This window comes from Lissotriton vulgaris, chromosome 2_1, assembly GCF_964263255.1.
Source record: "Lissotriton vulgaris chromosome 2_1, aLisVul1.2, whole genome shotgun sequence".
Classification (NCBI taxonomy): domain Eukaryota; kingdom Metazoa; phylum Chordata; class Amphibia; order Caudata; family Salamandridae; genus Lissotriton; species Lissotriton vulgaris.
Genome location: NC_141687.1, coordinates 1,804,366,011 through 1,804,380,029, shown reverse-complemented (window position 1 = coordinate 1,804,380,029; position 14,019 = coordinate 1,804,366,011). Strand labels below are relative to the sequence as shown.

At 46.0% G+C, this 14,019-nt stretch overlaps 1 protein-coding gene across 2 annotated transcripts in view; it reads left to right on the top strand.

The window, feature by feature from the left end:
- The window catches only part of OSBPL5 (oxysterol binding protein like 5), an 841,363-nt gene that overhangs the window by 698,019 nt on the left and 129,325 nt on the right, over positions 1-14,019 (top strand). For both annotated transcript variants that reach the window (XM_086957869.1, XM_086957868.1), the window contains exon 16: positions 2,475-2,564. In XM_086957869.1, coding sequence (XP_086813995.1) covers positions 2,475-2,564 — 90 coding nt within the window. The remainder of the gene's footprint in view (positions 1-2,474; positions 2,565-14,019) is intronic.

Genomic DNA, 14,019 nt, shown 5'->3' with positions numbered 1-14,019 from the left:
AGATTTTGATGCATTGTAAACTGTTGAATAATGTTAATGTAGGGGTGTCCCATTTAGAGGTGGTTTAATTCACACTGGGGGGTTGTTAGCAAATCTATAATGTGTGCCATCTCAGGAATGTGCATCAAATATTTTACCAAACTACAGAGTGTTGTCCGTAGGGTTTTGCAGAAGGTGTCTTGTCAGCGGCAAATGCATACGTGTTACCCTCTTGACTTAAAAATGTGGGTCAAATGAAATCTTTAATAGAATGAACCCAAAATGGGGAATAGATCACAAGCTGTGGAGGATTGGAGTCCCTAGATATACAAATTTTGATTTCTTTAATAACTCCAAAACAACCTTGTACAGCAACCTGAATATGTGTGAACACATCAACTCGATGGCCAAAACTGCCAGGTTCCAGCTGAACAACTTGATAAAACTAAAACCCTTCCTTGATACAGCCGACCTAAAAAACGCAGTTCGGGGGTTAGTCATCTCCAGAATAGAATACGGCTGCTCTACCCTATCTGGCGTACCAAAGACTTTGATGGCCCCGCTAAAAGCTTGCCTCAATGCACCAGCTAGACTCTTATCTGGCTCAAAGTATTTGACCACATTTCACCAAATCTGAAGGCCTTGAACTGGCTTCCTGTTGAAGGCAGAATCCAGCTCAAGCTGGCCTGCATCACTGACAAAGCCTTGTACATGAACACCCCAAAGTATCCCACCCAGAAAATTGTGATATCTGGGAGAACCAGAAACTCCCGGTCCTCCAGAGACTGTATGCTCCACCACCCCGCTTCCGCAATGTAAAAACATATAACCGAGCGTTCTCTGGAGCTGCACCAAGAATCTCGAACTTACTACCTCCCTCCATCAGACAAATTCCTACTTTGTTGCACTTCAAAAAGTGAGCGAAATCCTTCCTAATGAGCAAATTCCTCCAATAACTCTCTTTTATTGCGCGTTCCGCCTTTTTATGGCCTTTGTTTCTGTGCATCTCCTGTATTGCTTGGCCCTCTGCATGTATCAATTGTTCCCCTTGTTTTATTGCCGACATGTCGCTCACCGATTTTGGTACTGTACTGTTTATTGTATAAAGCTCTGACTTTTATCCTACTGTAGTCAATTCCCTAACCCAATCCTTGTAGTTTGCCTATGCCTATACTGTACGCAACATGTTTATTTATTTATTTATCCTTGTAAAGCGCTCCTCTGATACCCCAACGGGTCATGTTTGCTCTAAATAAAACCTCAAATAAATAAATAAAATAAATAAATACTAAATGGATTTACACCAAATTAGAAAAGGGTCTCTTTCTGGAGCAAGAGTTAGCTTTTCCTCAAATTTGGTGAAAATCCGTTCAGCAATAAGGGTTGCAGTCATGTCTGAAAAATGCAAAATCCCCATATACATTGTATGGGGAAAAAACGTTTTTGGACCACCCTACTTTTTCTCGGCCTGTGCTTGACAAATCACCCACAAACTATTCACACAGCAGCTCAAGTAGGTGGCAAACTACTTTTGAAAGTTTCGTGAACATTTGTCAAACGGCACCAAAGTTATTGGCAAAACAAAAAAAGCTTATTCTATGGTAAAGTTGGTTCTAACCATAACTACCTACTGGCTATCACCAGTATGTAATATATATACACACACATATACACACACACACATATATATGCACACACACACATATACACACACACAATAAAGTACAGCTTGCCATAAATTATAAGGATATTGCAAGTCACCGAGTCAGGTTTTAGAACTCTAACCCATATAATACATGATCCCATCGACACCTTTCTCACAAACCATGTAAAATCTTTGTGTAGATCTTTCAGAAAGAAAGAGCACATTTGCAAACATGAAGAATAAAAATAGAACATCTAGTCTATAATCTATTAGATATTAGATATTAGTTGCAATAAAGTATTAGAAACAGTTCAATACAAGTTAGTTTTGTTTTTGTTTTTATAAAAACTGTAGTAACTCAGAATGTGTTGTAACTTACAGAAATATTCTAACTTTTCTATAATTATCTAAGGAATGCAACAACAAACATCGTGTTATTTTTGTTTGTCTCGAAACTAGAACAATAGACCAGAAGAAAGGCACACAACCTTTCATTTTCATTGCGTTAAGCAGCTGCTAAATTATAGACACATGTATACAGGGATTGCAGAAACACATGTATTACATATACATCGACCGTTTCTTTACTTGGTGCTGGCAGGACAGTTAAATCTGTCTTTGGTCCAAACCTAAAAATCATAAATTATCTATACGTGTCCAATGGTTTCCTATTGATCACTCTCTCTTGTGCTGACATTTGCCCTTTGAAATCCAAATCAAAAGTCAAAACTGGTTAAACTTGTGTTTTGTTTTCCTTTTGTAGCGGGCCCTAAAGAATTGTTCCTGCAGACAGTGACCGATGAAGAATGTGTGCTTGCTCCAGTTATAACGAGTTGTTTTCTTTTAATAGCCCTTCTTCGGTGGCAGCACAGCCATTAATCAAATCGCTGGGAAGATTACATCTGGAGAAGAAGTCTTAGCAAACCTCCATGGACACTGGGTACAGTGCTTTATGGATTTTTTTTACAAAAAATGTTACTGCGCACAACATGGTCCTTCAGGTCTGGCGGTGATAGATGCTACACATATTTTTCCTCAAATTCATTGAAATAGCATTTTGCATTTAAACTAAACAGTGGCTTGAGGGCAGACTATATTTCGGCCCCACATTGAAGCACACCATTCTGCATTCTCGTGGTTTTTCCTTGATAGTATGAATTTGCTTTATTTGCATGGATGGACAAAATGTTTTCTCTTGGTTGTGAGCCGATCCTTAAGCATCGGTGTTGCTTTCATTGTGATTTATTGTCAGCAGACGAACACCGCATTCAGGCATCACGCTTACCATGGGACATGCAGGGTTAGTGCACGCTAAAAATCGATGTCTTCCTATTTGAATGATTTTTTTGTTTGTTGCAGTCTTAAAACATCGCAATTAATGTAAATTTCACAAAAAACATTTGCCAGCCAGCATTGGCCTGGCTTATAACTGAAAGTGCCTCTTTACTCAGTGGTGCGTTTAGACAGTCCATAATTCATTATACAAGCTCTCTGTCACCCATCCTTGTACTTATACATCCATTCATACATCCACTGACACATGTTTACACTCACCCACTTACCCAGCCACAATAAACAGATAGACAAGCTCAACAACTAGATAGAAGATAAATTAAATAATAAAAGTAGAAAAAAAGAAAGCATCGCCACCTAAACTGAGTAGGCATTTTGCCCTTGACCTTTTGGCCTTTGCAATGGCATTGTACATCTTGTATCATGTATCATTGTTTTAAAGTTCCAACAGAGTTTCTATTTAGAAGTAGTGTGTTGACCATTTTGGAAAAGTAAAAACAATGGTACACTATACATATCATATTACCATTCCAGGGTGGCACTCAGTAAATATTGCACTGGGCAACCATCCAAAGAGTATAGTCTACCACTGTTGTACTAATTGGAGGTGGACAACATAATGCTTGTAAACATGGGGGTCATCTTAGATCAGTAAAAAAAAATTAAGACTCTGAAGAATAACATTCAGGGTTGGCCACCCAGTTTAGAAATAGTGACAGCACAAAATGCAGCACACTGCAAATGAAATGAGTGGCAAGTGAGAAGCCTAGTTAGACTATCTGGGAGATGCAGGATGCCCTAAAATAAGGAAGGAAAGAAGGAAAGAAGGAAAGAAAGAAAGAAAGAAAGAAAGAAAGAAAGAAAGAAAGAAAGAAAGAAAGAAAGAAAGAAAGAAAGAAAGAAAGGGAACCTTTGAAAGAAAAAATGAAAAACTAAAGCAGTGGTCCCGAGCCCAGACACCAAATCACACTAATGTTGGGTAAAATGTATAAACGCTGTTACTCACAGGGTAATAGAGCCAGTGACAGAAATCGGCTAGCCCATTGCCCCATGCAATGTACTTTCATAGGGAGAATGTGAATGACACTCAGACAAAGTAGGGCTGATCCAAAAAAACCTATGCATTTGTATTTAGAGTTTTTCAATATTTTCTTTGTTATTATAGTGCCTGGAAACTACACCTGCTAATTATTCCTAAATGGGTCTAACAAGAGTTATCACAATGCAAATATTTTTCCACCCAGTGTTTATCAAAGGAAGCAACCAACACCAAATCCCTTTCTTAACTAGAATAATATATAAGAATCTATCTTTTTACAGGCCATAAAAGTGCAATAACCTTCCACCCTAAAAGGCTTAGGTCTATAACGTGTTTTTTACAATAAATGGAATCTGACATACCTTCTTCTAATAAATCATTCAGACATATAGCTTTTATCCCTGGCATGTCACCATAAAAAACTGAAACCTATTGTGTTCAGCATGAGCTTTTGCCACAAGGCAACCACTTGTAGTCATAAATGACAAATAACGATTCAGAAAAGGGGGTGGTGATGAACAGAATGTCTGAATTAAGCAGACCACTCTTACCCAGTCCAAAGATCAGGGCTTGATCCATCACCGTTATTTATCTCACTGCCCCATCCCAGCTCAGAACCTGGCTATATGCAAATCAGTCTGTCCCTGGCCCAGTGCATCATGGGAACAGGGCAGACTAAACTACCAAGCCAATTCTTCACCAGAAAGGAGACAAGCTACCGGGGACCGGTTTCTGGCATTTCAGCCGTCTTCGGCCCGGCTTGCTTGAATCCTGATGGAGCAGTGAGAAAGGGACTCATGTCTGAGTATACCCTGCCACACCTATAGTGGCCAAAAACGATTCAGAAAAGGGGGTGGTGATGAACAGAATGTCTGAATTAAGCAGACCACTCTTACCCAGTCCAAAGATCAGGGCTTGATCCATCACCGTTATTTATCTCACTGCCCCATCCCAGCTCAGAACCTGGCTATATGCAAATCAGGCTGTCCCTGGCCCAGTGCATCATGGGAACAGGGCAGACTAAACTACCAAGCCAATTCTTCACCAGAAAGGAGACAAGCTACCGGGGACCGGTTTCTGGCATTTCAGCCGTCTTCGGCCCGGCTTGCTTGAATCCTGATGGAGCAGTGAGAAAGGGACTCATGTCTGAGTATACTCTGCCACACCTATAGTGGCCAAAAACGATTCAGAAAAGGGGGTGGTGATGAACAGAATGTCTGAATTAAGCAGACCACTCTTACCCAGTCCAAAGATCAGGGCTTGATCCATCACCGTTATTTATCTCACTGCCCCATCCCAGCTCAGAACCTGGCTATATGCAAATCAGTCTGTCCCTGGCCCAGTGCATCATGGGAACAGGGCAGACTAAACTACCAAGCCAATTCTTCACCAGAAAGGAGACAAGCTACCGGGGACCGGTTTCTGGCATTTCAGCCGTCTTCGGCCCGGCTTGCTTGAATCCTAATGGAGCAGTGAGAAAGGGACTCATGTCTGAGTATACCCTGCCACACCTATAGTGACCAAAAACGATTCAGAAAATGGGGTGGTGATGAACAGAATGTCTGAATTAAGCAGACCACTCTTACCCAGTCCAAAGATCAGGGCTTGATCCATCACCGTTATTTATCTCACTGCCCCATCCCAGCTCAGAACCTGGCTATATGCAAATCAGTCTGTCCCTGGCCCAGTGCATCATGGGAACAGGGCAGACTAAACTACCAAGCCAATTCTTCACCAGAAAGGAGACAAGCTACCGGGGACCGGTTTCTGGCATTTCAGCCGTCTTCGGCCCGGCTTGCTTGAATCCTGATGGAGCAGTGAGAAAGGGACTCATGTCTGAGTATACCCTGCCACACCTATAGTGGCCAAAAACGATTCAGAAAAGGGGGTGGTGATGAACAGAATGTCTGAATTAAGCAGACCACTCTTACCCAGTCCAAAGATCAGGGCTTGATCCATCATCGTTATTTAGCTCACTGCCCCATCCCAGCTCAGAACCTGGCTATATGCAAATCAGTCTGTCCCTGGCCCAGTGCATCATGGGAACAGGGCAGACTAAACTACCAAGCCAATTCTTCACCCGAAAGGAGACAAGCTACCGGGGACCGGTTTCTGGCATTTCAGCCGTCTTTGGCCCGGCTTGCTTGAATCCTGATGGAGCAGTGAGAAAGGGACTCATGTCTGAGTATACCCTGCCACACCTATAGTGGCCAAAAACGATTCAGAAAAGGGGGTGGTGATGAACAGAATGTCTGAATTAAGCAGACCACTCTTACCCAGTCCAAAGATCAGGGCTTGATCCATCACCGTTATTTATCTCACTGCCCCATCCCAGAATTGGCTTGGTAGTTTGGTTTGCCCTGTTCCCATCATGCACTGGGACAGGAACAGACTATTTTGCATATAGCCAGGTTCTGAGCTGGGATGGTGCAGTGAGCTAAAAAACGGTGTTGGATCTAGCCCTGATCTCTTGACTGGGTGAGAGTATTCTGCTTAATTCAGAGACTCTGTCCATCACCACCCCTTGTTGTTAAATATTTTGTCCACCATAAGCGTGGAAGGGTATACTCAGATGTGAGTCCCTTGCTCATTGCACCATCAGGATTCAAGCAAGCCGGGCCGACGACGGCTGAAATGCCAGAAACCAGTCCCCGGAAGCTTATTTCCTTCCCAGTGTAAGAATTGGCTTGGTAGTTTGGTTTGCCCTGTTCCCATTATGCACTGGGACAGGAACAGACTAATTTGCATATAGCCAGGTTCTGAGCTGGGATGGTGCAGTGAGCTAAAAAACGGTGTTGGATCTAGCCCTGATCTCTTGACTGGGTGAGAGTATTCTGCTTAATTCAGAGACTCTGTCCATCACCACCCCTTGTTGTTAAATATTTTGTCCACCATAAGCGTGGAAGGGTATACTCAGATGTGAGTCCCTTGCTCATTGCACCATCAGGATTCAAGCAAGCCGGGCCGACGACGGCTGAAATGCCAGAAACCGGTCCCCGGAAGCTTGTTTCCTTCCCAGTGTAAGAATTGGCTTGGTAGTTTGGTTTGCCCTGTTCCCATCATGCACTGGGACAGGAACAGACTATTTTGCATATAGCCAGGTTCTGAGCTGGGATGGTGCAGTGAGCTAAAAAACGGTGTTGGATCTAGCCCTGATCTCTTGACTGGGTGAGAGTATTCTGCTTAATTCAGAGACTCTGTCCATCACCACCCCTTGTTGTTAAATATTTTGTCCACCATAAGCGTGGAAGGGTATACTCAGATGTGAGTCCCTTGCTCATTGCACCATCAGGATTCAAGCAAGCCGGGCCGACGACGGCTGAAATGCCAGAAACCGGTCCCCGGAAGCTTGTTTCCTTCCCAGTGTAAGAATTGGCTTGGTAGTTTGGTTTGCCCTGTTCCCATCATGCACTGGGACAGGAACAGACTATTTTGCATATAGCCAGGTTCTGAGCTGGGATGGTGCAGTGAGCTAAAAAACGGTGTTGGATCTAGCCCTGATCTCTTGACTGGGTGAGAGTATTCTGCTTAATTCAGAGACTCTGTCCATCACCACCCCTTGTTGTTAAATATTTTGTCCACCATAAGCGTGGAAGGGTATACTCAGATGTGAGTCCCTTGCTCATTGCACCATCAGGATTCAAGCAAGCCGGGCCGACGATGGCTGAAATGCCAGAAACCGGTCCCCGGAAGCTTGTTTCCTTCCCAGTGTAAGAATTGGCTTGGTAGTTTGGTTTGCCCTGTTCCCATCATGCACTGGGACAGGAACAGACTAATTTGCATATAGCCAGGTTCTGAGCTGGGATGGTGCAGTGAGCTAAAAAACGGTGTTGGATCTAGCCCTGATCTCTTGACTGGGTGAGAGTATTCTGCTTAATTCAGAGACTCTGTCCATCACCACCCCTTGTTGTTAAATAAATGACAAATAGGCACAATATTACTGCTGACAAAACAATATACAACCCCTATTAAAATGGCATAGCAAGGATTCTCAATGTGAAAATCTTCTTTATCGTAGGTTATTACCAACACCAAAGGCCTGACCTACTGTGGTAATCTCTGAGATTCTGTGAAATTAAATACCTGTCTGACAATCCTTCCCTAACCCATTCGGCGCTGATGACGGCCCCCGGCCGTCTTGAGTGACGGTGGGCGTGTGCTGATGACGACCTGGAGCCGTAATGACCAGCCAGGGGGTTAAAGACCTGCTGGCTTTGCCTTTTACAATAATTAAGTTAGACCTGTTGTCCTTGTCATAATTTTTCATAATAAACAGATCAGTCCTATGGTATCTGAGACAACTGTTCAAATGAACCAATTAGGTCTAACCTATATCATTGGCTTGACACCATCACCAGCACATATCAAGGATAGGCTTTCTCACAATGCATCTAGCAGGCAAACTGTGCACAAATATGCAACAATGAATAAAATGACAGTTTGCAAAATAATGTACTACCCCTCTATAAAGCATTTACCAGGGATTATCATACTGTAAATCATCTTTTATCTGAAAGAATAGCCAACACCAATCCCTATCCCTTCTTTACTAAATTAATCTGTGAGATTCTAAGTAGGGCTGCATGTGGGTCATAGAAAAAGAGCACACATTATCTGTTTCCTCGAACTGCTACAGGGGGCGGGCAGGGGCTGGGCAATACTACTGCCTCTAGCCCTTGCCTTGCATTAGGTTCTACAGGCCTGGAATTATCAAATCTGGAATTCAAACCTGATAACCCCATTCCCGAAAACACTTGTAATAGGGACTTGCATTATTTCACCCAAGGTTATTGCTTCTGGTGAACTAACCCAACCCGTAAGGAGGGCCTAAGCATTGAACTATGAACTATACATTTGAGTTGAATAGAATGATATTTCAAGGAGGGTGATTGGCGGTACACCCCAACCTACGTCTACACATTGTAGGCCAGATGGAGGGAGACTGTAGCACATGCATGTACACTTTGTCCTTTTTGGAGACATTCTCTGCACCATAGCAGAGCACTGAATTTAGGTTCACAGGTCAGTGCACACAGGCTGCAAATCAAGGAGGCTGTTTTAATGGTCCCCTTGATTGGTTGCCTTGAAGCCCCTTCACCCTGAGATCCACAAGACGTACAACCTCTTGTTAGATATGGAGGAAGTGTAACTCACTGATTGTTGGATTCAATTCCTGAGCAGCATTCACTTCAGAAAACCATCTCAGATCATTCAACCACCAGCTCTGGCAGAGTTCTGCACAACATAGGCAAAAAATATTTGATGGAATTGTTAGAGCCAACGTTTCAAAACCATAATATTTTAGGTCAGCCATGTGCCTCTGCAGCTCAGGAGAGTGGCGAATTGGGCAGTGTACATTTTTCTAGAAGGTTGATCAGCACTTGACAGAGACCTACCCATAATAACAAATACGATTCCCTCCACAAAAGGTGCGGTATAAGGCTGCTTGCTGGTAAGGCCAGATTTCAGTGCCATGAGAAAACAATGACATCCTTTATGAACAGAAATGCAGTAACAGACTCAAAGGACTGTGTAGGTCAACTCGGCATGGAAGTAGCAAGTTTAAGACTGGCATAGATACCTTGATATGGCGAAAGACAGTTATTTTTTTTAAATTTATTTCAAAAGGCTTTATTGAGCATTACACATATACCACAGCTGTGTGCCCACAACCCGGAGGCCGGCAGCGAATAGCAAAAAAGTCAGTAATCAATAAAACACAGCCCATCAGCCGACATCCCAGAGGACCGGCGGCGATTCAGAAAAGGGCACCTCGAGTGGTCGTGGCACATGATAAATAAAAAGTGCCAGAGCATTTCCAGATGAACTTTGCTTTTTCATGTAACCAATACAACAAGAACAAAAACAGCATCACGGGCATGTAGACATTCAAGCAGCAGGACAAACAGCATGGGTTTCTCAGACATCAAAAACACTTCGTGGACACTATACAACACAGCCTTTGCAGCAGATGAAGCAGAAATTAGGGGGAAGGGTCAGCATACACAGGCCACCCTCACATCAACACATCCCCCACGTAGCCAGGGACTCCTCACAGATATGATTCAGCCTCCAGAGGTGCCTCAGGGTCAGCAGCAGGAGCTATCCCCATCGATTTATCCAGCTCCACGTCAACAGCCACAACAGCCCCTTCAGACTCATCCACATGAATCGCACCCTCCAGCACTGCCGCCCAGTAGTTCTTAGGCCTAATCTTGGGGGGCATCAGGTCGCTATACAGCCCAGTCTGGGTACAGCAATAAATCAGTTCTCTCTTCCACGCACGCACCGTAGGTGAGGGGCCTCTAATCCAGGTTCTGGCAATACAGCGCTTGGCCATCAGGAGCGCCAGATCCACAATACGTCGCTGAGAGGAGCGCAAGGGCTTGGAGTATCCCAGGAGAGCCAGTAATGGTTCCGGGGCTAGTGTCAAGTTCACCGAATTATTTATCTCAGCAAAGACCGATTGCCAAAAAGAAAAAATCGTGGGACACGACCAAGCAACACGAAGAAAATCGCCTGGAGAGCCCTGCACCTCTCACACTCCGGGGATTCACGGAGTCCGTATCTATGGAGCCTCTCCGGCATATAATATGTCCTGTTCAGGAATTTAAATTGTGTGAGCCTGTGTCGGCCATTAAGAGAGCTCTTGCGAACGCTGGCGCAGCAATAGCTCCAAAGGTCCTCAGTCATATCAGTGCCCAGGTCATGTTGCCAGGCCAGGCGTGGCTTGGTATAATCCGCATACAGCTCCGTCTGAGCCATCCGATAAAGAGTGGAAACCAATCTCTGGGGGGATTCGGCCGTGACCACATAATCAAAGGTAGTTACCGTCACTGGTTCCGTCATATCTGGTCCCAGTAGGTCCTTCAGAGCACTGCGCGCCCTATGGAACTGGAAGCGCGCCATAGAGGGAGGGACCTCCATCTCGTTAGTCACCTCGTCCCACGTCCGCGCTGCGCCACCCGAGAACAATTCGCCCATGGTGTGAATACCAATTCGCCTCAGCGCCAGTATTACTCCTCTTTCCCTACAGGGACTCAGCCAGTAGCACCACTCAAGATTAGCGCTCGGGGAATATAGGAGCGAACATGCCTGGGCGTTTGCCATATAATGCCAGGCGTGGTAGAGAGTCGACCAGGCCCGTACGTCGATCCCTAGTCTGCATTAACAGGGCCGGAAGGGGAGTCGGGTCAGCGACTATTCGTTCCATACGGATGTAAGGAGCGTCCTGTGGACCGTGGATCCACGCGTAAGCATGGGCAGACTGCGCCGCATGGTAATAGAGCTCCAAATCCGGAGCATTGAGCCCGCCCGCCGAATATGGTTGTACTAGAATATGCCAAGCGGCTCTAGGTTGTTTGCCCGCCCAAGCAGCGATTGGAGCCTGCGGAAAAACTGGACAGAAAGGACCATAGGTATTACACTGAATAGGAAAAGGAAACGCGGGAGCACCATCATCTTCATTAACGCAATGCGTCCCAAAAGAGACAGTGGGAGGGATATCAATTTCTCCACATCATCCTCCAACTTGGAAACCGCGCAGCCATAATTTTCCCGGAGAACAATCTCCGAATCGGTTTGGAGCTGGATACCAAGATATCTGACCGCCTCAGTAGTCCACTGTAGTGAAAATTCAGGGTCAAACTGCACCGTAGCCGCCGTAAGTGGAAACATGACCGACTTCGTCCAGTTCACCCGAATATCAGAAAGGGCGCCAAACCGGACTACCTCCCTCAATACCGGGGAAAGATGATTCTCGGGGTCTCGAATATAAAGAAGCGTATCGTCCGCATAAGTAGAGACAATGAGTTTATATGTGGGGAAACGAACACCTCGATGTGCATGGTACTCTCAGAGGGCACAAGCAAGGGGCTCAGCTGCCAAAGCGTAAAGCATCGGGGAGAGCGGCATCCCTGCCTCGTGCCCCTGCCAATCTCAATGGGCTCAGAGGTCAGAAGACCAATACGGATCCGGGCCCTCGGTCCGGAGTACAGGACCGACAACAGCTGCAGGAAGAGAATGCCAACGCCCATCCTGCGGAGAACATGCTGCATAAAAGTCCACTCTACAGAATCGAATGCTTTCTCCATATCTAAAAATACGGCAACAGCCGGCACCTCCGGACGGGTATGCTGAAAAGCAGCGAAGACCGTTCTGATGTTATAAACAAGATTGCGCGTAGGGACAAAACCAGACTGCTCTGGGGCCACCAGTGTCGTGACCATAGGATGTAATCGATTAGCGAGCACTTTAGCAAAGATCTTCGCATCTACGTTCATCAGGGAGAGCGGGCAATACGAGGCGCAGTCATTAGGGTCCTTGCCCGGCTTTAGAATTGCCACAATAACAGCCTCGCGCATGGAGGGCGGCATAGATCCCGAGTTGGCCATATCATCGAGCAGGCTCAGCAGATGGGGAAGCAGCAAATCAGAAAAGGCCTTGTAGAAAGCCACCGTGAGGCCGTCGCTGCCCGGGGCGCTACCACTCCTCATGGAGGACAGTGCCAACACTACCTCCTCCCTCTCAAAGGGACGAGCCAAAAACTTACGGTCCATATCAGAGAGCCACGGGAGCTCCATGTGCGACAGGTAGTCTACTCTACTTTCCTCCGAAGTGGGTCCCCTCGAGGCGTACAGAGCCTTGTAGTTGTCCCTAAAGCGTGCAGATATCTCAGCGTTCGTAAGCGGGAGCCCGGCATCACCAGATCTCATTGTCGGGACAGAAGAACGCTCTCTGCCCCGCTTAGCCAAGCGGGCCAGCACCGCACCCGGGCGCTTACCCTCACAGTAAGCTCTGGCTGTGGCGTATTTCCCCAAGTGTTTAATTTCCAGATCCGCCTCATCGTTGTACTCGCGAAGGACCCCAGCAATCTCCCCGTCGACAGAGCCGTCACCAGACCTTAAACACAGCTCTTCAAGTTCTCGAAGCTTCCGCTCCAAAAGGTCAAGGCGGCCCCTGATCGCCTTGAACACGCCTCCATGCTTAGAGATAGCGACCCCCCTGGCATAAAGTTTAAATGCTTCCCAAACTGACTGGAACGAATCAACAGAGCCCACATTGGCCTCAAAAAAAGGTCTCCAGGGCCGTCAGTAGTTCCTCCTTGAAGAGAGGGTCAAGTAAAGAATAAGGGGGGAATCGCCAAGAAAAAGGTGGTATCTGTTGCGCTGGCACCGTACAGGAGAGAAAAATAGGCGAATGGTCCGAGTAGGTTCGCGGGAGAACCTCGCAGGATCGCACGTCCCGCACGCAGGCCGAGGACACGAACCAATAGTCAATCCTCGTGTGAATATTATGAGGGGCTGAGTAGTGTGTAAACCCTCCCCGCAATGGGTATCTATGGCGCCAGACATCAGGTAGATCAAGGTTAGTCAAATGTGTATCCAGTGTACGTGCAGAGGCCGATGGCGTCCAGGGTGGGCCGTCCGATCTGTCCAGCGCCGGGTGCAGAGTCAGGTTAAAATCCCCTCCCCAAAAAACAACCCTGTCCACAAACGCGTAAACCTTCTGAGCCAATGTCGCGTAAAAGCTGGGGAGATCGAAATTGGGGCCGTATGTGTTCACTATGCACATGTCAAGACCTTTACCAGAACAGGTCGTAATCGTGAACCGACCTTCACTATCAGTGGTCACCGGCGTCCAAACAAAAGAGGATTTAGGATTAAACCAAGTAAGAACCCCCCTGGCATGAGAGGTAAAACCCCCAGCATGAACATTATCACAAAGCCCTCTGTAACCAAGGATGGGGCTATGTGGTGCCAGGTGCGTTTCCTGTAGTACTGCTATGTCTAACCTGTGTTTAGCCAAATACTGGAGAACCCTACGGACCTTGCGATGGACATTCAAGCCCCGCACGTTCCATGTCAGGGGCCGCATCGCATCAGGAGCCTCCACTCCATCTGTCATATCCCCTACCTTGGAAGAGAAAAAAGGGTCATATCTAACGCATACATTTTAGCAGCTTGTGTGATTGTGTGCCCATCGCTGACACCCCTACCAGTTAGTCCACATGCCTCATCAACATCTGTCCCACACCGCAGGGCAACAAACAGGTTTCAGAAAC